Genomic DNA, 25,288 nt, shown 5'->3' with positions numbered 1-25,288 from the left:
TCTCAAGTTCCTCAGTGGACTAAAGCCCCAGAGACCAGAACTGGAAATGCAATATTTTCATCTGGGTAACTTTCCAGCAAAATAAATACACATTGGTTTATAAAGAGTTGCTGTGAATCACAAGATCTGGAAAGAATTTTAAATGCTAAGAACGTTTTGGTGTATATCTAAAACGCTTTTTTGATATCACAATGTTTCTGACATGCATGAAATCCTAAGGAAGGGAAGACCCAGAGTAAAATGAGACTCTGACAGTTTTGGAAACAAGAAAGATACAAAATGGTTAAATACACGTGTGAGAAGTCAAAGCTTTTATTGGTGTATTCTCTCATTTATGATAAGAACAACAAAAAACATGAAGTTGGTCCAAAACTGGAGAGCTAGCCTTGGAATCAGAAAATCCAAAATTATTTATGTTGGTTTTATTTTTTTGTATTTTTATTTGATTTATGTTACGTGCAACAAAATTTATGTCCTATATAATCTTGTAAAAGTCACATAGTCCCTCCACATCTCAGTTTCATGTCTATGAAAGGGCTCAAAAAATGGGTTCAGAAGTGTTTTGAAGATGAATCAAAAAAATGTTGTGACATTTATCACAGTACAGTAAAAGGACAGGATATAAACATCCTAAACGTTCCTAATCATTAAAAAAGGGGTTTGTCGTCTTAGTCCCACTAGCATGTAAATGGGCATGTCTTGAAACAACACAAAACGGACCCAGTAGAATCTCAGTTTATCCGACTGACACTTTTCCACTATCAGTTTTCAGAAATAAGAAAAAACCTTTTAATCCCCTAAGTAATACACCATAACTGGGACATCTAGCTGGGCCTTGCTCTTAGTTCCACAAATTCACATCAGCATTAGCATTACTGTCTGTGCCAAACAGAGAAAAATAAATGAAGTTGCTCAACTCCGCTTTGTCAGTGTTGCATGACTTGAGAACTATTTTAGCAGGGAATGCTGGGGCTTCCACAACAAGGTCATCACCCCTGCTCGACTGAGGGTCTGGCATCTCATCTACAAGACAGAAATGGATTCAAAGCCAAGGAGGAAGCTTCCATTTTTACAGCAGATCAAGGGTGATGACACTTTAATGGTTTTTCGCATTATGCAGTAAAGACACAACACCTATTAGCTCTGACAATGTATTGCACTGTAAGTGTTAATTTGCATGCACATGGGTCTGAATGTCCAGCACTTACAAATAGCTTGTGATAAAGCTAAACATGATAAATTGTGAATGCAGCTCAAATACATGAACTAATTCAAAATGGCAGTGTGTTGTGGTCCTTTTGTGAGAAAGACATTTTCCCTGGGTAAAGAAAATCAAATAAAAATAGCACTGTTAGGTATCTGTTGAGATATACAGTTTAAGGGTTTGGTTCATATGGCAAAGGATTTTTAAAAATTTATTAAAATGCCTTATTCTCTGGTTCCATTAAATTACAAATTTAAGACATCAAAAATGTAGAACTTAATATTGTATACTTGATAACAGGTAAAAGAGCCTATGCTCTTTGAGTTATTCATGTGCTTTCTTAAGGAAATAAGGCTCATGCAATTGTTTTGCCTACTCACCTTCTCCTTCTTCATCCCTTATGTCATTATAACTTTTGAAGCCTTCAGGCAATTTCAATCAAAGGTGATGGTGGAGCAGAGGTATCACAGGTAGCATGGCCCTAAAAGTTGCATGAAAATCAGTAGCTGAGAAAAGGTGAGAAAGCTGGTGTTCTGCTTTAGAGCCCAGCAGGTGGGGTTCAGCCTGGGCCATTTGGCCAGAGAGCAGCCCGCTGGCCAGTCAGCACTTGCATTAAATCAGCTAACCCATACATACAACCGCGCAGAGGGTGTGGGTCAGCCGAAGGTATTGCTGTGGGTGATGGAAGGAGTAGGAGGAGTTTGAGCCATTGGAAAGACTTGTTAGATATTTCATAAGCTGCAGAACTTGTCTAAAATACAACTGTGTTTGGATTGGAAGGTTGGCGTTTCATAGTTGGGAATAGTTTTATTCCAAAAATAGGAAAATTTAGGGGCATTTTAGAATAGAAGCCTGAAGGATGTATCCTTCACCTTTTATTCAGAACTTGCTTAAGATATGCCTAAAGACAGTGCAATGTGTCCCTAAAGTCTGTAGAAATAAGATGTCTGGTGTCTATCTTAATTACACTTTTAATTTTTGTTTGCATGGCAGGAAAAAAATGTTTGTTCTGAATTATCCACAAATATTTAAAATCAATGGTTTGAATTCAATCAAGACCAACCACAGCTGGTTGGTCAAGCTGGTAAAAAGACACCCACAAGAATTCTTATTATGCTGCAGCCAAAGCGGGCCGGGCTTGGTGTTTTCCTCATCTGTTTGTGGAGAATGGGAAGGAATGGCAAATACTGCCCTGAAACTGAGATGGTCAATATTTTATAGAGGTACAATTATTCTCTTCCTTGTTCATCTGCTTGCACAGTGAAGACTGTCCTGCTAGAGAGACTCCAGGGCAGTTAGGAACTGCATGGGATGGAAGTTTCTGATAATGTATGAATAGAAGTTGGATTCTTAACTACCTCCACCCTAGGATGAACATACTCCTATAATACAGCTAATTTTTGCCATCAGTGAGAAGGTGATTTAAATAAAATGTACATGTATTAAATAGACCTATAGAGCTGGACCAACAAGAGGTGCCTCACAGATTTTATGAAGAATGCTGAGAAAACCCCCAATTACTGTTAGTACGCAATCATCTTTATTAGCTAGGCATCTTAGGGTAAAGTAAACCAGAATATAGAAAACTCAGAAAATGCAGTGCTTATGGGGGAAAGGATTCTCCCAGACCTATCTAAACATGAAGAAAAGGTTTTTGCTGGCAATCCGTGTACCCAAATTCATGGTGATATGCTTAGCTGCAAACACAGAAACCGTTTTCATGAGCAGTCCGGCTGCATCTTCTGTTGACAGCCATTGCCGATAGTGGGAGCATTGCCTGGTGCACGTGAAACTTCTTGAGAGGGGAAGCCCAAATGCAGAAGTATGTCAATTCCTAAATGTTAGTGCCAGTTAAATACTTCAGCTGGACAATCTTAGAATAGTGTATAGCCCTGTAGATTTTACAAAAGTGAATTACACTGACTGCAGCTGTCAGGAGCAGCTGAGCCAGTGCAGTACGTGGCTCAGCTGTAAGGATAAACAAGGGCACGCCACATTCAGCAATGTTTCAGTGAAGTGTTGTTATACCAGGAGAGCTACTGTAAAAATACAGAATTGTAGCCACTCTGTTGAAATAAATATTTAAGAATTTGCTGAAAGGTTAATAGCCACTAAATCTAGAGAGTTGATTTAATTGATGAAAACCATCAAGGGCTTTTCATCTTGGTGGCCCATTAACAATGGCCGTTTATTTAGCCTTTGTGCTTAAGAGTGTGGCCTACTGCGACCTGAATTGAAGAGTCTTTCATTTGTGTTGCAAAGCAGTCAAGGCCATATGATGGGGCATCATTAAGCGCGGCATTACAACAAGGAGGTTTTGCAAGTTATTGGAACTGCGTGTGTTGGGTTTAAGTGGAAGAGCAAACAAGTTATTGGTCGAGAGCTTAAACCTAGTTGCATTCCTGTAGCCCTAACACACTGTTTGGGGGTATAAAACAGATCTTTGGTTTGTTAGTATTTGTATGCGAATTAGGATGCAGTACCTGGCTTCTCTGCATCCACAAGTGATGCACTGCCACTGCTTCTATTTATTTTAGTCCTTTTATGTGAATCACACCAGGCAGATTCCTAGCAAATGATTGTTTTGCCTTGCATTGCCTACAGACTGACCGCACAAGGCAGACAAAGAAGAGAAGAGAGTGAATGTTTGACACAGTTTGCAAACTGGGGAAGTAAGGCACAGGGTAATTCAGCGACTTGCTCACCCTCTTGCCCACATTCTGTGGTAGACCTGGTATTGGACAAAGATCTCCCAAGACTCAAGCTAGTATCTTAACAAGAAAAAAAAAAATCCTTGTTCAAATATTTCTGACTGTGTCAAAGTAATAACAATTTCAGCATAATCATGTCTGTCTCTTTCAGCTTAAACCAGTGCAAAGACCCCAAGTAGTGCAGAGTACAGCAGTCCGCTTGGTTCCTGGAGCGAGGTGGATTAAATATATTTCCCTCCTATTCTGCACTGCATTTGACTTTTTCTGCCTTAGGGTAGAACTCCTAATGTCTAAGTTAGTCTGTAAAGCTTAAATGGGCTTTCTCTTCCAACAATCTTAGAGTCAGTGGGTAACCATCGATTGGGTTTAACTGAGTTGCCCTAAAACTCCTCTGACATGGCAGCACATACAGTGCTTCTCAGGCTTTTGCAACAGCCCAACTGTGTTTTCATCATCTTTTAATCAGTCCTGACCAGTTAGACTGTAACTATGATAAGGAAATAATGTTTTTTAAAAAAAGGTAGAATTTAATATTGTACCATCAATAGTCAATGAAATCTGGCCACAAAAAGTATGGATTCATGTTTTCCCTAACATTTACAAAGCCACAGTATCTACATTTGTACTAGTGCAGTGTGTAGGAAGTCAGCTTTTAAAGAAGAAAAAAAATCTTTCCGTTCCTCTGTTGGGTATCTACTAGCCTTCAGAACACAATTCAGTGTTTACCTTCCTTCTTAATCCTATACTTTGTGTAGTCTGTAAATAAGGGAAGCATTTTTAACCTTGTGAATATTTAGTTTTGATGGCAGGAGTTAGTACCGCCAGGCAGCATAAACAGTTTCAATTTAAAAGTGTTTGTTTGCCCTTGCTATGAACATCGAATAACCAATTAAACCCAAACATTTCCATCAGTATGAAAAGTTAAGAAATTAGTAATTCAGTTTAAAGTTTCTTCTGCAATGCCATCCTGTCTGTATTGCACAACTTGCATTCATATTACTAAGTTGGCTGAATAATCAACATATTAAAAAGATACGTGCAGAGACTGCCCTGAGTGATGTTAAATTAAGATTTTTTTTTCTGAAGAATTCTTCATTGATCCGTTCTTAATACAGTAAACACCTTCAATACCATTTTAAAAAATTTAAAAAATTACTGTAACTGAGGCTCTTGTAAACGATTCCAAGAAAATAATTATTTTTTCTAACCTCATTTTAATAAAAACTGAGCATCATTTGCAAATCCTCATTAATTGTCAGTGAGATCACTGCACTGTAAAAGTTAGCATTACTAAGCTGCAGGCTTATTTTTAAAATTCAATGATAAATATTAAACTCTATCAATTTTGAACTTCTGCAATGTCAGCTTTGCTAAATAGATTAGAGCAGATATTCCAATGGAAGTAGATCTTTAATTAGAAAATATTCTGGTTGAAAACGGAACCAAATTGGTTTCAACCTTACATTAACAGTGACACGTTTGGGGATGAGATTAAGCTTTAGAGCAAAAGACCTCATTTGGGAAAGTTCTAAGTCTCTGCAAGGAGAGAGACTGGGAAGGAACTTGGAGATCAGCTTTAGCTGTTACAGTTGTAATCAAATACTCTCTTAGCCAGATTTCCTCTTTCATCACTTTCAGGAGCCGTTGTGGCAGAGTGTGTTGCTGCTCCCGTCACTGGCAGTCATCGGCCATTCTCAGTAACTTGACACAACTAAGCTGGAGACTGTTGCAGTTGTAAATGCTGGAATGATATAGGCTGCATTTCTCCTCTCCTCATTTCCTAGAGATTTTTTTCTTCTGGATGCTTCTCTCCGCATTCATGATTGCACAACGTACTTGTGACAACCACAGTAGCTGTTTACAGGAAGATGGATTCTAGGAAAACACTCTTCTATTTCTAGCTGTCTTCAGTACAATATGTGTTTTCTTTCAGACCTCATTCTTTCCTTCTCCTCAGGAAAATCTCCACAAAATCCATCCATCAGCTACCAGTCTTTATTTCTTCTTCTTGCTTGTTCTGTTTTTCTCAGAAGGAAACTAAGTGTACTAGCACCCGTAACCTGTCAGCTTAAGAGAGGCCAGCACCACATTCTTTGTAGTTCAACCAAGAACTTCAGACCACAATTTGGCAGTTCTTAAAGCAATCTATAACAGTATCATCACGTATCTGGGCTGCAGCAACACATTTCCCCATGAAGCTCTGAAACTTCATTTCTATATCCTCTGACCATGCACTACCCTGGAGCCATATTACCTTGCATTCTTCAGATATAATTGCAGCCTATATGCTTTTTCCACTGCGTAAATGCCAGTACAGTCAACAGAAGGTAGCTGATTTTGGCCATGGCCATTTCAGCTTTGCCAGATGCACATTCGTAACCCCCTCAAATACCTCATATTTCTGTTCTCTTCAACTTCTATCTAACTTTAATCTTTGTCCCTCCCACAGAAAGTTACCATCATGGACACAAAAATATTACCAACTCATATGCTTTCTGTGCTCGTCCTTCTTTTCATAGTCATTCTAGTCATTTGTTAACAAAAAAAACCCCAAACCAATGCAAACAACCCCCCCCCCCAACCTAACCAAAACTCAAAAGCTCCCATGCCTTCTTCCTGGGGAAAAAGCCATCTCCTAAAGATGCAACTACTCTTTTAATCTGTGTGGACCATAAAGCACATACAAATTTCTTCCCTGGAAAAATCTTGTCAAGCGATCTTAATGGCTAGCCAGAAGAGCTGCAATGTCGTTTGTGTAACTGTCCTCTGTTCAGCTGGAATTTGGAAGAATATCTGCAGTTACCTCTCATTGCTCAGCCTGCACCAGGGATTTATGGCTGCACAAAGGCTGCCTTTGCTATTGCACTGGGATGCTTGTAAATCCCCAAGTTTTTTAATCTTTCTTTCCACTATTATCACCTTTGGCTTGGCTGACGCTAATACACTCAGGAGTTTTGGTGGCCCATACATATATGTTTTATTAATAAAACAGTGCTGCGAGACAAAAATGGTTGTGATTAGTGTGACAAAGAACAGCATCTGCTTAATACTCTGAGGATCAGTTTATCTTTGGGTAGAAAAGACACATTTGTCAGAAGTAAACCCACTGGGCTAAGTGGGATTTTTCCAAATAACAGTGGATTATAGTGTGCCGCTGGTCCCTACTTCTAATGTTTGGGAAATTATCTTTCAGAAAGAAAATACTCAAGTGAAAAAAATTGTAACTACTATCGACTAGAACAGGAATGTTCCCTGTTTGAGAATGAAATGTACTCAGCACGGCCGGCAAAAGTACAAATTTAAGGGCGTACGATGGGCCAGGCGGAGAATTTGGTCTGGTTTTGCGGTTCCTATTCTGTAAACTGGTTTTAGCACTGCAGTCCCTTCTGCGCCTAGCAGATAAATGGCCCCTCTACCGCCAGGCAGAACCGAAGCCAAATGTAGTTTTCCAAAACTGTATCCAATTCTCCCCTAAAGCCTGCGCCCTGCACCACTGCTCGGCAACGAGATGCACAAAGAGCAAAGGCGGTAACAAAGCACAACCCGGCTAATTAGGTCAGAGCCGAGCCGTGTGCGGATGCGACCACTGCAGCCCTCCTCCTGCGGAACGTGGAATCCCCCCGCTCCGCTCCCCGCCCGGCACCGCAGCTTTTCCGGCGCTGAAGCGGCGCCGCTCGCTGTCCGCCGCGGAAAAGCTCCCCGCTGCCCCGCGGGGCTGCCCCGCCGCCGGGCCGGGACCGGGGCTCGCCCCGCGGGCGCCGAGCGGGGCTAAGCGCCGCCCCTCGCCCCCTCTCTCCCTCCTTCCTCCCTCCCTCTCTCAGCCGGCTCTGCCCCGCCGCCGCGCCCGCCCCGAACGCTCCCCGCGCCGCTGCTCCGCCAGCCGGCCCGCCGCCGCCGCCGCTGCTGCTGCTCAGCCCCGGCCGGGCGGGGACTTGGCAGGAACTCCCGGGGAGAGAGCGAGAGTGCCTGCCCCCGCTGCCGCCGCTCCGCCGTGGCTTTTGGGTGGAGGAGGAGGAAGGTCTGGGCTTGGCCGAGGAGCAGCAGCCGCCGCCGGAGAGGAAGAGACAGGAGGGAGAGAGAGACGGAGAGGCGGCTGGAGCCCCCCAAAGTGCCCCCCCATCCCTGCATTGCAGGCTACATTTCCAGCTTCATGGGCAAAGTGTGGAAACAGCAGATGTACCCCCAGTACACCACCTACTACTACCCCCAGTATCTGCAGGCGAAGGTAGGGTACGGCACGCCGGGCGGCGCGGCGGGTCTGAGGCTGGCCCCGCTCCAGGGCGGCTGGCCAAGGACCGGGCGCGGACGGGGGCTCCGCGACGCGGGGCACAGCCCGGGGGAGGCGGTCAGGTTGCACCGGGGGACGGAGACAGGAAAGAGCCGGCAGCCCCTTCCTGCCGCCCGCCCGCCGCCGCCGCCCCGGGAGCGCGGCCGCCGTGCTCCCCGCCGGGCTCCCCCCCCTTCCCTTCGCTCCCGACTGTGCCGTCTCCGACCTGGCTCCTTCCCTCTCGCCTTCCCCCTCCCGCCGGCGGTCCCTCCTCTTCCCCAGGGCTCTCGGCGTGTCTCCTCCTTCCCAACCACGTCCTCGGCCACCCCGCTGCAAAGCGGAGCTCTGCGGAGCCCGCGGGGCCCCGCTCCCGCTGCCTTCACCTAGCGCAGCCTCCTTGAACGCAGGGAAACGACCCAAACTTTAGCCGGCAGGCCCCAAACTGGGGCTGTCCGCTGTCGGTAGCCGCACTTCCAGCTGGGGCGGGGGTGCTTTGACATCCTGGGGGGTGGCAGGGCGTGCTTGTTGCTGTGATGGGGATGGCCGTAATTCCACTTAAATACGGACGCTGAGGAGGCTGCTGGACTCGGATGGATACTCATTGTCTGGGGAGCTGGACCTTTGTGAGCTGCCACCTCGCAGTTTACAGACTGGATTAAAACCGCATTCAGGGTCCAGCTGCCGATGGTTAATGTTGCCCACGGGTAGCTGTTGTTTGCAGGAAAATTGCTGTTAGTAGTTCTTGTGGTGGTGGATCTCCACCTTTTTTTTTTTTTTGCCTTTCTCCTTCAAGTCTGTAAGGGCAGCCAGCCCCACTGCTCTAGAAGCATCATGCTGCAAACTGGCAGATGCAGAGGTGGTTGCATCAGCTGTCTGGAACATTTAGCATAAGCCTCTCCAACCACCAGTGTCACTCCTCACAAATCAAAACAGACCCATATGAGGCTTCAATGTGTGAACTTTTTTTAGAGGTTATGACAGTGGTGTGGGGGTTTTTTTGGTTTGGGTTTTTTTGGTTTTTTTTTTTTTTTTGCTATTGAAGTATCCTGCCTGTGTGGCAATGACAGGACAAGAATTCCCTTCTCTTTATCTGTATGCTTGATAGGCTCTTCTTTTTATTGTCTTCTGTGTTACTATATTGTGAAATGTAATTTATACTGCTTGGCTGAGAAATAAATTCAGTTTGACAGCCATGAGACGTTTTACAAGTCAGCAATGAGGAGGCTTTGAAATGTGCTTTCATATATACAGAAATTGATAGAACTATGATGAAGGTCTTTAGGTGATTTGGAATGACTAATCTCTTAAATGTGTAACCGACATCAGGCTAAATAGTACAGTCTGTAGCCATTTAAAGATTATGCTGCAGAGTAATCACTTCAGTACTGTTTAGATATATACTTTTAATGCATTATTTTTAAGAAAGGTAGAGTGCCTAAAGGACAGCCTTTTGCATCACTTAGCTGTATGACTATATAAATATTCTCAAATGAAAAAATGTCTTTGTTCAGAAACTTTTACCTTCATGATTTTGTGTGACATTAGTAAGTTACGAACCAAGTACGTAACATTGAATATATATAAAGCAATGTCACTTGGCTTTTTTGACTTGTAAATAATTGAAGAGGGAGATAAACTGTAATAGCTTACTGTAGTTATTAGAGTATGATCCTAGAAATCCATGATCCTATGAGAAAGCTTGATGGACCGTCTTTTGAAAATGTTTCCTGTATAGATAATTTAATATTGATTTGTATTACAGTCAATGACATCTTCAAAACATCTTGCAGTCTTTGCTATAAAATTATACAGCCTGAAATTACATTACTCTGTTTCAGCAGAGAGCACACACAGCCATTTGACCTACACACATGAAATCAAATATCTGGGATCCAGTGAAAGTTTCCTGTTTTCAGAGATCTTGATTTTACAAAAGAAATACAAGAAAAAAGGTGGCTCCTTGGTGTAGGTAAAAGGACCAGTAACTCTAAGTTTTGATATTCAAGTATGCAGAATTCAGTAATATAGGTAACCTTCTCACTATGGATCCTCTGTGAACATGTAGAAAAATTAATTTAATTCATAGTTTTCAGCTGTTCTATTCTTTGGGCCCTAAAACAACCCATTGTCCAGTACATGAACTATTTGAGTAATTCTGGAGAAATCTCTGGTTTTTATTGAGGACAAATTATAATAGAATTGAATAGCCTTTGCTGAATGTATGATGGGTAATGGTACATGATTACACTGGGGGAGGTAAGAGGTTTTGGAACTAGAAGTTTTGCTTCCCATCTTACCCTTGTTTAAGTAATAATGGAAAATCTGCTGACTAATAAACTGCAAATCGATAATTAGGAGATGACAGGAATTGCTTGAAGATGAATTTTTCTATAGAGAGCTCAAAAATACTCATTAGAAATTGCATACATTCGTAATGGCTCTTTAGGTTAAAATGTTGATGTGTCAACTATTTTAATTGCTACAAAATATGTTATAGATTTTAAAAACAGATTTTGTATTTGTCTGTAATGATCTTCAGGAAATACAAACATTTGCTGTGATTCAGCACCTCCCTCCCCCTAATTTTAGGGAGTTCAGCATCAAAAGAGATTAGGGAAACCATGGACTTAAATGAAATGAACAAAATAAATATTGGAAGAAGGTGTAAGGCTTTTAATATGAAAAATCATTACAGCAATGAAAATAGTTTGAAATGGTTTCAAGTTGAAGCTTGTAAAACCTTCTGCATTTTTGGGACTGCCACAATTTTTACTCTGGCAAATGATATCTTTGACATATCTGTTAAATTTTTGTGTCTTGTAATGAATATATGTTTTAGGACAGTTCCTATATTGCAGCATTGTATGGCGTGTCGGAGAGCATAAAAAATATTTTCCAAGTTCAATGGATGTTTCTAAAGGTTTAGACACTTTAACAATACTTCCGTAACATTGCTTTTCAAATTTCAACTCAGTTGTATTTCATTTCCTTACTTAATATTTTATTTGTAATGAAGAGATTCTGTATTTCAATGTTTTAGAAAATGACGTTAATTAAGATTGTATGTGTTTTACTAATGCTTAAAGGCCTCTCTGACCAGGAGTAAAATCTGTCTGTGCTAGGCAAAGTATTGTAACATTTAACAAGACAGAGTACACGTAAACAAATATAAATGTATATATACATCTCTAGGCCACAATCTGTTTGCTTTGGTCAAGTAAGAAATAAAAGTGAATTTATGTTTTGTTTCCTTTACCTAAATATCAAATGGAATTCAGGGACATGACACACACAACAATTTACAAATAAATTGTGATAAGTAGCTGTATTACTGGTTTCTCCTTGGACAATAATGCGACAGTATGACTAATTTTACTGATAGGTTTCTGTATCATAAAGGAAAGTTCTTTGTATAGGAGAGAGTTAGTAGGGAAAGGCAACATTTCCTATAAATAGCATGGTTTATTTAAAGCGCAGGCATTCAATAGTCACAGATAATATTTATGTGATACTTGAATTCTATTTCTTTTGTATGGTACTAAGTAACAATACCCCAGAAAAAATGCAATCTTGTGAATCTTGCTAAATTACCTTAGAGTGGGCTTCTAATGGTATAATTTGGTAGCTGCAAAATTAGTGCCCTGGCAGCTATGAAAAGAACTAATATTTCTAGAAGTTTGTGTAGGTTTGTAGGCAGGACTGTAGATTGATGTAAACTTGTAGTGAGCAGGCAGATTCTGCCGTGTCAAAAACTTATTTTGAGGCTGTTGACAGCAAACTGCAAAATGGGAACATTTAATTTTTATCCATGCCTGTTGATGGCAGAATAAGTAGGAAATCAGTTAACAGGGAACTTATTGTAGTGTTAAACAAAGCAGATATGAAGCTTTCTTATTAGGAGACACTGGATAATCCACAGTTTATTGTCAGTGTATGAAGTTAACAGACCGATTTAGAACCTTCTGGTTTAGATGCTTCTGAAGCATAAGCAGTAGGACCCTCTAATCGTTTGCTGCTAATGAATACCTTTACTCACCGCATTCTGTGCCAAGCACAGGTCTATTACCCTTTAAAAAGTTTAACTAGCTTAGAGCTGATTTTAATCAGCATAAATGATTACTAATTCTAATCAGTTTAGTTAGATTTATTCCATATGCACTATGACTGCAAAATCTGTACATAGCAAAAAACAAGTTTACGGTAACACAGAGTATGCGTGTTTATAAGGTTGGATAGAAATAATTTGCACACTTCTTATTGTGGGAAGTTATATTAATTTTCCATAACTGTGATCTCTCTCGTTCTTGGCTGGCCTCAGAAATCCATTAAAACGAACAAACAAAAAGCACAGGTTAGCTGCAGGCAAACTTTTTGTCTCCGCGCAGTTACCTGATCCTGTCAGCCTCCTCAGCCTCTTGAATGTGTTCTCTCCCATTCTGGCCAGGCTGGGATTTTATTCTGCAACTATCCAAATAATTCCTTCAAAAAGTGTACCACATTGTGGAAGGGAAAGAAGAGTAAAATTTACCAATTTTAAGAAAAACTTGAGAGTGCTGGTGGTGAGGTGATCACTGCGGCTCTATAAAATAATCTCAGGGGATATAAAATATGGAGAAATGAAGAGTGTTCTCTAGAAAGAGCATTTTTTCTTCTTCCAAACATCCCAGTCCAAAACTGGGAGTGTCTGTTTGCATCCACCCATCAGACAGGCCAGTGACTTTTTGTCTCTGGTCACAATGATTGTTTTATGTAATTGTTCCAGCTAGCTTATTTTGTGTGGGGCATCTCTATCCTCGTCCCAGTTATAGCTCCTTTTAACTTTTGAAGTTTAGTTCAGGTGGCTTGCTATGAACTAGAAATATGTCCTTCAGGAAGTATTTCTAGAAACTGTTGCTAGAGTAGTTATTGTATATGCAAAAGTTAAAGCCTTTCTAGAAATGGATCGAGCGAAGCTCGTACAAAGCTCTGTAAATGTTCATCCTCCTTGCCTTGAATTTCTCCAGTTTTGAATTATTCTGTATCAGGGCCTCTTTTGAGAAGTAATGTTAATTAGCCCCAAGGGCAAATATGCAGTAGAAGCTGGAGGTAACCAGGTGTATTGTTAATAGTAGTGACTTCAGGAAGGTTTAAACCTAGATATTCAACGCTGAGAGCACTGCGTTGTTTGGTGGAGTCAAGAAGGATGTATGTTAATGTATCATGTATGTTAATGTACATCATTATAACTATCTAAATAACTGATAAAGGTACGTGAAATATAGAAACACCACAACATCATCATCCTGAAGACTGGCTTCACTGAGGTCAACGTGAGTTTTGCCTTTGATTTCAGATGAGCAACATTTTATATACTAGAAACTCGACTGATGCTTGGGTTACGCTGACTATGCGTAATTTGGGGGTGATCTGCAATGACATGATATTCATAATCTTCACTTCAGAGGAGCAAAAGTTAGGCAGTGCAACATACAGATTGTATGATGGGGGCTAGAATCAAGGAGAAGTAGCAATGGCATCCGTAAGATGTGATGATTTTGTATTTTTTCTAGGGAATCTTTTAAAAAGAGTTTTTAAAAAGCCACGACTTTCCTCCCTTAATCCAACCTCCTTAGAGAGAGGAATGGTATAAATATATACGCACTAGAGACTGAATTTGCAAATGACAAAGTAAAAATATTTCCCCCACATCATTAATAGTAGAAATGACAGGTTCTTATTAGCTTTGTAATTTCTAGAAGTTTGAGACTAAACTTATCCCTAGAGTACACTGTGCTTAGGGCTTAATTTGATACTGCATGATTGGCCTCATTTAACAAATGTCAACAAAATCTTGGTCCCTCTCCTTGATTCAGTAGTAACTTTACTGCTGATGTATGCGTCAGATCTTGAGTCTGATAGTCTTATGGGACTGACTTTTACAGAAAACTGATAAACCTATATATGACTTGAAAAAGGCTTGAAAAATTTATTCAGTGCTGTTTTCCTTTTGTGTTTGATTGTTAACCTCCCCAGGCACTGGGTGTGTTCCAAAACCATGTCTATGAAGTTTATATCCAGCAGGTAGGCAACAGCTGTAAGAGACCAGAGTTACACAGTATGTCTGATTTGTACTAGTGTATTTTCTAGCTTTACCTTCAACGCAGGATCCCAAGGCAGTCGGGAAAGTTGTGCAATGAGTTTGTGGGGGGAAAAGTTAATTTTCTTTGAATAAAATAGTTCTTTAAAGTATGTTTTCTTTCACAACTCAGCTGTTACTCTTGGTAATGACTGTAGTTTTTTCTCATTACTTTTAAACCAGAGTTGAGCATGCTGTTTAGATTCTTAACCTTATTTGTAAAGGGAACCCTATACTTCAAAATAATTTGCTTCCAGTTAGAGCATAAAACTTCAGGACTCAGTCTCAAGGATGAAATTTCCTGAGAGTAAATTTCTAAGCTTCCACTTAGTGTTGAAGGAACAAAGAAAAGACAAGCAAAATTACTGAAATTCTCCAATGGAACGCATTGTTTTCTAAATCTATTTTTCTATAAAACAATACCTTTCACAAACATATCTATTTAGGCTATACATCGAAAAAACCACCTTGGACACAATTTTTAAGCTGCCTTAAAGTCCAAGCAGCAGTTTGAGCTGTCAATGTTGATAGTAGATGCATCACTCTTACTTGGTAATTGATGCTACTAATGCAGTGCTCCTAATGAAGGACACTTGATTGTGATAGCAGTTAAGACATTTGAATAAAGCCATAGTAATAAACTGGAAAATATAGCTTGTTACAGTTACATGTTTCAGTTTTCCAAGTAGTTATAATCAAGAGTGAATAACAATGGTTTAAAAAATAAATTGCTTTTCATGAAATTATGCTTTTGGTTTGAGAAATACTCTTTTGAAGATACATACTCAGATTTAGCCAAAAATATGCTACAAATTACATACTCATTTTTGTTGTATTGTATAGACTTTCTATGGCCTGTGCAAAGTAGTGATCACCACTATTTCTACTGGAAAATCACCTGCTTTGTTAAAGAAGTGAAAAATGTTGGAAAACCATGCTGATAAAAATCTGTTCTATCTGAGTTTAATTAATGTCAGTCAAAACACAGGCACACAACAGACTGAGGTCATATTTACTGTGGCTAATAGGTGATAATTATTATCTGACTTCATGCATTTTCTTAGTCTTCCTCAGCTGAAAATACTGAGACCTGCATTTAAATGTAATTTCATTAAGTTCTAAGCTGAATTATATTATCTCAGTATTGAGGAAGACAAAGAGCTTGGAAATGGGTATAATCAGGTACCATCGTTCACTTGTTTCGTGGTAGCTTTTGAAGCCACTGTGCTCTCTGTTCGTGGTGTAAGACCGTAAGAATACATTTAGCAATTGCTCTGATCTGGTGAAAACATTTCAAAATATATTTAAGCTAAATTTCTGAAATCTCAGTGTACACATCAGGCCTGTGAAAAGTGCTTCAGAATCATTGCAGGTGGATAAACAGAGCTTACTGACGCAAAATGCAACTCAAAATGTTCAGTGTGACTTTTGTGCATTGAGAGGAAAGTATTGATCTTCTGTAGAGAGGTAGAGTGAATGGGCTTCACTTTGTGGATTTTACTACAGGTTAAGAACCAAATTCCCTTGCTTGTCTCTTGGCAACACACACTGACACAATTTCTATAGCAGTTTATAGGCTGTGGTAGTATCTGTGACCTCTTCTATCCCTCAGGCCATAGCTACATAATCGCTTTAATTTTACATAACTATGCACAGCAGCCAAAAAAGGGCAGTCTTGTCTTTCCCCATTGCCCCCAGCAACTCATTCCTGTCCCTTCCCCTGTGCTGGCACTAGTATTTGTATGATTAGTCAGTGAGCTGCATCAAGAAACCAGTCTGGCTGAAAACTAACCGAAAAACCCCCACTTGTAATACATTTTTACAGTGGAGCAACTAATGAGATACTTAAGGAGTTTGAGATTTGCACAGCTGTGGGTGAAGGTGTCTCTGAGAAAAGTACACCCTCTTGGGTCTCACCTTTGTACAACAAAGTGGTGGTGCTTAACTTTTCTAAATAAAAGGCTTTCCGTGTCCTTGGCCAAAAGGGCAAAAGATCCAAGCCAAAGGAAGATACAACAGAGCTCTTAGGTTACCAAAATCTGATGATGGCATATGTATGCAGATAACTGCCAGCATCATTTTTGTACAACTTTATTTTTTCTTTTACTCTTTTAAATTGTGTTAGATGTTGGTGCACTAGGTGTTAAAAACCCATCTGAGTCTGTCTTTCATTCTTACGACCAATAAGTGTGGAAGAAAGTGTGAAATAAGTTGCTGAGAGGGCTTAAGTTAGGTATAGGCCTGGGAGGAAAGAAAGAATCAAATGTAAATGGGACTTCCAGAGGCTTTGTAGCATAGTGTTACATCTAACTTTCCATTTTCAGCACAGTGCAACATTGATACTTTATTTCATTCTGGGGAAAGAGGGGAGAAGGCTGGCACTTCAAATTAGCAGCAGCTGCAGAATTAAGACAAGGGTGTTAGTGACTCATTTGGAAAAGTACTAGCTAAAACATTCTGTCTGCTAGAAAAAACATTGAAGAAGGGTTTATGATATAAACTTTGCATTTCATGAATAGTGCCTGTGACCTTCTGGTTTCCTTCAGGTAGCTTTTCTGAGTAGTGACCGTTTGCTTTTGACAATTGCATATGAAAATGAGGAGGATGCATGGGGACCTTTTGGAGGGGGAAACATCTCTGTTAACAGGGTCAAAGACTCCAGAACGCCTCTTCTTTTGACTCAGTCAGTTAGCCAAAAATTCAGACTCTTATTGTTCCGGGTAGAAGGAAAAAATGGTGATACTTAGTTATTTCTTTGATGTAGCTGAATTATTGACAAAGAGTAGTCAAACTCCAGTTTCCCTGAACGCAAGGATCTTGAATAATAGAAGCAGTTTCTTTGTTCTCAGTCCCAAATTCCCTTTCCCAGTTGACTATTCTCTCTGTTTAGGCCTTTTACTTGACCATGTACTCAGTGCTTACGTTTAGGTTATTCTCTACTCTTTCCATATTTGGGTGAGGTTTTTTCCCTCCTCTGATGAATATGTATATTTCCTTGTTTTATCCCCACGTCCTATAAATGGCTTTATTTAGCTTTGCGAAGGCTAAGGGGAGATCTAATTGCTGTCTAAATCTACCAAATGAGAATGTATAGACAAGGTGGAGCCAGACACTTCTTGGAGGTGCACAGGGATAGGATCACAGGGTAATTCAGGTTGGAAGGGACTTCAGGAGCTCTCTAATCCAACTTTCTGCTCAAAGCAGGGTCATCTAGAAGATGAGACCAGGTTGCTCAGGGCCTTATCCAGTCTGGTCTTGAAAGTCTCCGAGGACGGAGATGCATAGCCTCTCTGCACAATCTGTTGCAATGCTGGCTGTCCTCATGGTGAATTTTTTTTTTTCTTATTTCCAGTCTGAATCTCTCTTGTTTCAGCTTATGCTCATTGACTCATCCTCACACCATGCACCACTGTAAGAACCTGGCTTCTTCTTGATAAACCTCCTCAGAGGTTTCCATTCTACAAATGGAAAGCTGCTATTAAGTCCCACCAAAGCCTTCCCTTCTCCAGGCTGAACAAGCCCAGTTCCTTCAGCTTTTCACAGAGCATGTGATCCAGCCCCCAGCCATCTTGACGGCCGTCCACTGAACTTGCTCCAGTTTATCAATGTCTTTTACTGGGGACCCAAAGCTGCATGTAGTATCCTAGATAGGGTCTGTCAAATGGCGGGATAGTCACTTCCCTCACCCGAATGCAGCCCAGGAGGTACACCTGACTGCCAGAGCATGCTGCTGGCTTATGCTCAGCTTGCTGTCTGCCACGGCCCCCCAGGTCTGTTCCAGCAGATCTGCTCCCCAGCCAGTCAGTCCCCAGCCTATAACATTGCAAGAGACTCTTCCTTACCAGGTGCAGAACTTTGCACTTCTCATATAAAAATGTTAAACACACCAGCCCCAGGGTAGACCCTCGTCCACTTGGTACTGGCCTCCAGGTGGAGTGTAACCCATTAACTGTGATTCTCTGAGCCTCACCATCCTGTTAGTTTCATTCCAATCTAGTTGTCCACTTGTCCAGACTATAATGTCTTTACCTTGGGTCCAAGAATGTAGCGGGACACAATGTCAAAGTCCTTGCTAAAATCAATGTGAATCACATTTACTGCTCTCCCCTTGTCTACAGATCTAGTAGTTTTATCATAGATGGGAATAGGCAATATGATGCAACACAATGGCCCCAAGTTGTGACGTGAGAAAATTGTAATTAGATTTGAAGAAATTATTTTTTCACCATGAGGGTAGCCAAGCACCTGAACAGGTTCCAAGAGAGGTTCTGGAATCTCTTGGAGACAGTAAAATCTCAACTGGACAAGGTCCTGAGCAACCTGATCTAGTTGAACCTGCTGTTGGAGGGAAGTTGGACTAGATGACCTCAACGTCCTTTCCAAACTAGTGTGTGATTCGATAAGGAAGACCCTGATAACTATCATGAGCATAAGAGGCTCTAAAGTAACTGTTACTGTTCCTTCTATGTTTCATCATCGTAAGCTGTGATATGGTATTTGGAAAGGAAAGGTATAGAAGGAATTCCCTTTTTCTATTTAAGTGAACATGCATTCTACAAATATGCAAATGACATTTCAATAATGTCTTCAGCATGCAAATTCCCTTATCCCATTTTAGCAAATATCTTGTTTAAGCTGCTTAAAATTTAAGGTTTTAGGTTTGTCTATTTGTTTGTTTTTCTCCTGGCAGAAGATTACAGTGCTACAAAACTATGCTGTAAATTGTGACAGACGTGTATACATTTTCATACCAAAACACTTCTTTAGGCTGACATTTCTTGCTCCTGCATCAAATCTGAATTTGTTGGTAAGTTTTTGTCTCGGACTAAAGATTAAATAAAACAATAATTAACGCCAAATTAAATCTTGTTTCTTTCCAAGCAGACATTATTCAGGGGATCAGCAAAGAGTGCTGAGGAAGGCAGTGTTCTGACTTTCTAGTAGAAAAAATGGGAAGAATTAGCATGTTCCTGTTGCTTTTCACTGACAGCTCTGCTGTATCTCAAGTGACTTTTCTTCCAAATTACAGTAAGTTTATCAGCTGCAGAAGCTATGGATATGTGAAGGGGTTCCAAACCCACCCACCCACTCTTAGCCCACTCTGCTTTTATTAGCACTTCTTTCCAGTGTCTTTTATAGACTCACTGCCCCATTTTTTCTACGGATTTTCAATGGCAGGTATAATAATAGGAAGCTCTCATGATCCCAAACTCTGAAGTTAGTCTTCAAGATGCTGCTTCTCCTAGATCTTAAAAAAAAAAATAATCACAGCTGTAGTTGTCAGCCAGATTGATGATGAGAAAAACATGTAAAACCCACAAAATGTCAGTTCACTCTTACACCGCTAACTAAATAATGTGATTATGGTTGTTCATTTATTCTGAAAATGAGGTTTCTGTTAGGTGCCAGAATATTTATTTAGGGACCTAAGACAGGATTAAGTTAGCCTTAAGCTGACTTCCTCGTGGCCAGAAAGTTGCAGAGACAGCAGCATTATCACTCCAAGTCATTACCATAGAAAAGAAATTACCTAATTGAAGACTTCATTTCCTTCTTTATCCTAGATTGTTTACCTTGATGGTGACATAAATAAAAGTAAAGATTTTTACAAAAATGCAGAATTGGGAAGAAATGAAGAGAGATTTGTGCACTGGGGATGTTTCTGCTCTTAGGAATTTTAAATGCTATTCTTGGACTTTTATTTAGTTGAGGGCCTGGGACTAGGGAGGAGTGTTACCCAGCATCTAACACTTACGTGCTAAGTAGCCGTGCATCTTTCTGGGAGAAATAGCAAAAAACTGTGGTAAAAATGAAAGAAGAATGACAGAAGTTTGCTTTGCCATGTTGCCCCAAAAAGAGGCAGAAAAGCAACTATGCATATTTTATATCTGCTACCACTTTCCTTCTTTTAAAACTGAAAGTGGAGTTCCATGTCAGATGAATAATTGAATAATGAACAAATGAATAATAAATACTTTTTTTTACTCATATGAAATATAATGGGTCATTTTCCATGCTTACTTACACTGTATTAAGCTCTGTCAAGGTTAATATAAATGGCTCCTCTTTTACTGATGTTTATATGAAGTTTAGAAATGCATATATGTTCAACAACAGAACTGGCATTTCTGCAGCCCACCTTTTTAAGAGTAGGGATTTATTTGAGTGTTGTCTTCCAAAATGTATTCCATCTTTCTTATTGATGGAAAGCGTGCTGCATCTCACCCAATTGCTTTTGTCATCCAGGGAGGATGCTGCAGATCCTTGTGCTCTAGTGGTGGTTGCTAATGCTTGTATATACACGTTTTTAAAATGTGTTGGCTATATAGTTTAGTTTAGATTTACCTACCAATTGTCAGAAAATATTCACTGTTGATTCAGTTTCCTTGATTGACTAGTTACTGTTATTCTTTGATTCTTGACAGTGTGGTGTCTACTCTGCAGGATAGCCTGTGCTTCAAGTAACTTAGATACTGGGCAATTTAGTGAAGTATGTATGTGTGTGTATTATTTATAAAATATTCTGGGTTGCTGTCTCTATAATGAAGGCATTCATGTGTAAAATGGGCACTAGTTGTGATTTTTTCATAAATTAAGACTTCAGTGCTTCTCTTGACACTGATATTGAGCTCCATGTGTTCTCTAATTTAAATGGCCACAGAATCTAGTCTTTGCAGAAAAATCATGCACCAGAATCTTACTTCTATTTTACCTCAAGAAATAATAAACATTATAACATTAATTTTCATATTTATTTCATTACAGCCCCCCATTTTTCAATTTAAAGGAGCTGCAAAATCTCCAGCCCATACCAGGCTATTGCTTATGCCAGCCTATAGCTTTAAAGCAGAATTCAGGAGCCATTTGCTCTGGATCCCTTGGAGACAGCAGAAAGAAAGCTCGCTGGTATCAAGAGTTGTATACAAGTCTGAGCAACTCTGGTTTACCTAATTACTGGAGGACGTCAGGAGACTGAGCTGGGATTTCTGGGAGTAGAAAGCTGAGAGCCATGTCTGGGAATGACAAATATTTCACAGTTTTAGTGAGAATCTTTTGATAATTGATACTTTTAGGAATAGCATCTGGAAAAGAGGAAAGGAAAGCATGGCTCAGGATACCAAGGAGATAACAACAGAGAAGTAGTCTGGTTTCTGTAATTTTATATAATCTTGGCTTCACTGAAGCAACAGACACCTCTGGGAGAACTACCTGCTGTTAGTCCTTACTGCCGAATTGAGACCCAGAGCAGCTGGGCTCTCTAGCGTTGAGCTTGTCTCGGAAAGTGGGTTGAACAGGCTCTTACAGCTGGCTACAGACCTGTCTCTCGAGCCTTGTGTTGTTAGTTGAGATAGGAAGAGAGGAAAAGGTAAGTGAAAAAGATAAAGCTGGACAGAGGGAATATACAAGGAAAATTAATTTTGAAAGAGGAAAATTGCTGTAGAGAACAGATAAGGGAAAAGAATGAGAGAAAAGAGCAGGGAAGAGAAAAGGCACAGTTCAGTGGAGAGACTGTGGCATGTGTGCCAGAGCATGGCACAAGAAGACCCTCCAGCTGCCAGGCCGTCCACGGGGAGTTGTATCTCCAACACAAGGAGACTGAAGGCAGTATTCTGCAAGAACTCATTTTGGGGACTGCTAAGTTCAGCAAGAATTAAAGGTTATTTTTACAAAAACAATGGAGGGTTTGGGGGAACAGACAGACAAGACCTTTGGGAAAGGCCTCGTTTTAAATAGATGGTGAGGGGACAAAAGGTACTCGTGGGGCAGATTTGGCAGTTATCTTTGCCTCTGAACGAGTGCACCCATATTGTGGTACTGTACGCATATGTTACAGAGGTAAACTCCTCAGAATTGAAGACTTTGCTATTTCTTTTTATTTCTTGTAGATTATACATGTTTTCTTACTACACTGAAACTAGAGTAAGCGCAAGGACTTCCTGAACACACTCTTAAGTGACGTGGTGATGTTGCTATTCTTTTTGATATTGTATATGGTCAGAAATCCTCTTACCCTGATAGGCCTGGCATGAATCTGAATCCAAGAAAATACATAGTATAGCAAAGACTGAATGGAGTTAGCATCCACTTAGCAGCCAGAATATCACTATACTGTATCACACACTACTCCTGGCAAAAGTGGCTAAACAGAAAAAAAAAATCAGAAGGTATCCATCTCAATATAAAAAATTAGAAGAGTATGCATGGAAAATAGGGTTCAGTTGAAATTATACAGGATATCAGCCAGAGTGAAACTTTGAATTTATAGCAACATATTTTCATGCCTTTAAACTTTACACATACAGAGACATGCTTTCTTATATTAAAGTTTTCATTGTCAATTTGTGCTGTTTGTACTACACCAGAACACTTCTGTGTCCAAGCACGCTGTTCTGGTCATGTGTCAGTCAGCTCAGAGGCTAAGGTCCAACCTGGCAGCCTAAGCGGATCCAGTGTTTGGACTAACATTCCAGCCTGCTTTGGTGAGCGGAGAGGTGGGCCTTCTGTTCAGATTAAGATCACTTGGAGGGAAAAGCAGGACCAAGAGAAGGTTTGAAGCGCTGGAGTCACCACCAGAGAATAGCATTTTCAGTTCCTATAACTGAGATGGGATGATTTGCATATTTCAATTCATATTTTTTGTGAAGTGGCCAGAATCACTTTCAACTTTGCTGTGGCCTTTGCAGGTGGTGGAGATCATCGTATTGCAAAGGGGTAACACAGAGCTTGTATCCTTCCGTCACAGTCTACCCCTGTGGAGTAACACAGCCCAAAAAAGGGCTGTAGTTTTATGGAGAAGGAGTCACAAATAACAAATACTGATTTTGCACTTTGAGTATGCTATCCTGAAGCCATAACTACATCTGACCAAGAGAAGATCCTTTTTGTTCAGGTTTAATGTCTCGTTTTTGTGGCTTTTCTTTTTCTTTTTGTTGTTTTTTAATCGTTGGTTGTTTTGGTGATGTTAGCCCTCAAAAAATGATAAAATCCCAGAGTTTTGCGGCATATAGTTTCATCCTGCTTTTCTCTCATGTGCAGTGATCCTCTGAGAATGGTATTTGGCATCTAGTTCCTTTATTCTGACAGCAGGGATCTTCGAGAGGTAACTGCTTTGCAAGCACTATGCACAATACTAGCACAGCGAGCATTGGTGGAAGGCCAGGTATAAGGATTTATTAGGTATCCTGGAATAATTATCCCCAAATAACTTCAAGTGAGCAGAGCTTTCTTCTTGAATAACAGTACCATTGTCCAGAACAGCTTAATCCACTTTCAAAGCCAGCTAAACAAGAAAAGGCATTCTTATTCTGAAATGGGATTGCCTTCTCATGGCATTACTTACAAATATTGTTATATTTTAAACTGTTAATCTGATACAATTTTTATGTATACATGAGGCTTTAGTTCCTACTTCTTTCCAAGACAGAGCCTTAACGGTTTGATGATACTCAAGTAAACACACTGGTGTGTTAGAGAGTAAAAGCTATCAAAGGTGTAGAATATTGACGCTAACAAGATTTAGAGCTTGTCTACACTTAAAAATGTAATGGAAGTTATAAGGAATTACTTTTTTGGAATTATTGAGTGTTATAAATTCCCATACAGATGTTTACATAGCTACACGTCTGTATCAGGGGTTATTTCAGAGCAGTTCTGGTGAATTTCCAAATGTAGACAAGACCTAATTAAGCTGACTTCATGTGCTAAACTCCTGTCAACTAAAACTCTATTAACTGTGTTGTCCTCTAATTAATAATTTTAATAGTTTTAATTATATGACTAAATCCAGTAATACCAGAAGTAAATAAATGCACAATGAATATTTATTCACTTCACTAAGTGAGCATTTTGCCTGCATGCAGTATTCAGGACTGGGCTCCAGTGTGCTTGGAGGAACACAGATGAGATTTCTCTGTGTTCTTTTTGATATCTGCTTTCTTAAGAATTAGAAGTACTGAAGCTACACAGGTATCTTGAATTTCATTTTAAATTGAAAGGTTTCTAGGATATGCAGTAGTGCAAAACACAAGTAATTACATGAATGTGTGTATCATAATTATATTAACACATTTATATTAAACAGTAGTAGTTTTATAAATAAAAAGTTACGTTACACAGAAGGATGGATATGAAGTTGCTTAGCTTTATAAAAACCACATTTACGATGATGTATACATATATTTAATATAATTACACTAAGTGTTGGCATGAGACACCAACTCTGCTCAGTTATAGCCCTGTAATTGGAGGGGAATGGAGTTAAATAAGTGATGCAGAGTAGAATTTGACTCTAAATACAGAAAAAAACTCAGTTGCAGTCCGTAGCGTATTCTACTTTTCTGACTCTTTCTAGACTTCAAAGAGAATTGTACATTTGCATCCCAGGGCAGAAATTGGCCGTGTGCTTGGAAGCATGAAATCTCTCAAGGTAATACTTCATAACTATGGAATGTATCCCATGACTGATATGTAGCTAAGAACTGAGAATCAAATTACACATTAGAAATAGTTGAAATTAAATATTTTTCTAGTAAATGAGAGCATTATACTAGGTAAACAATATATGTTTTCTTTTTCTAGGGATGCATTGGAGCATAAATATATGAAGCATTTAAATAAGTATGTTTGTATTTCCTGCTTTTTTGAATGATAGTAAAATTTCTTGAAGAAATAATTTTTTTCTTGAGTTCATTTATTAGAGTTTTATGTTTGACTCTTGTGAGTAACTATTTTTCGTTTCTTTTTGCAGTCTTCTTTTCTTCACTGCAATTAAGTTTGGAATTTCTAATCTTAAGCAATTAATTTCCAAACATACAGACTTGTTTCAGCAAAGAAGGAGCAAACATCCCTAAATTTTTATTGGTGTCTGCACAGAAGCAGCCACTAAGGTGCTCTCAGTGGTCTTTTATTAAAAAAGAAAGTTACTGAAAACAAAAATTAAATTGGTGGACTTTGTTGTCCATATTAGTGCATCTAAGATCGACAACAATTAC

The 25,288-nt window shown here is 39.8% G+C and overlaps 1 protein-coding gene across 1 annotated transcript in view; it reads left to right on the top strand.

Annotated features, from left to right (window-relative positions):
• The first annotated feature begins 8,024 nt into the window (after positions 1 to 8,024).
• Positions 8,025 to 25,288, top strand: part of RBMS1 (RNA binding motif single stranded interacting protein 1) — a 148,290-nt gene continuing 131,026 nt past the window's right edge. Inside the window, exon 1 of the mRNA XM_059820219.1 lies at positions 8,025 to 8,140. Within this exon, the coding sequence (XP_059676202.1) occupies positions 8,066 to 8,140 (75 nt within the window). The 5' untranslated portion in view covers positions 8,025 to 8,065. The remainder of the gene's footprint in view (positions 8,141 to 25,288) is intronic.

Source organism: Gavia stellata, chromosome 8 (genome assembly GCF_030936135.1).
Source record: "Gavia stellata isolate bGavSte3 chromosome 8, bGavSte3.hap2, whole genome shotgun sequence".
NCBI lineage: Eukaryota > Metazoa > Chordata > Aves > Gaviiformes > Gaviidae > Gavia > Gavia stellata.
This window is presented reverse-complemented; position numbering and strand designations above follow the sequence as displayed.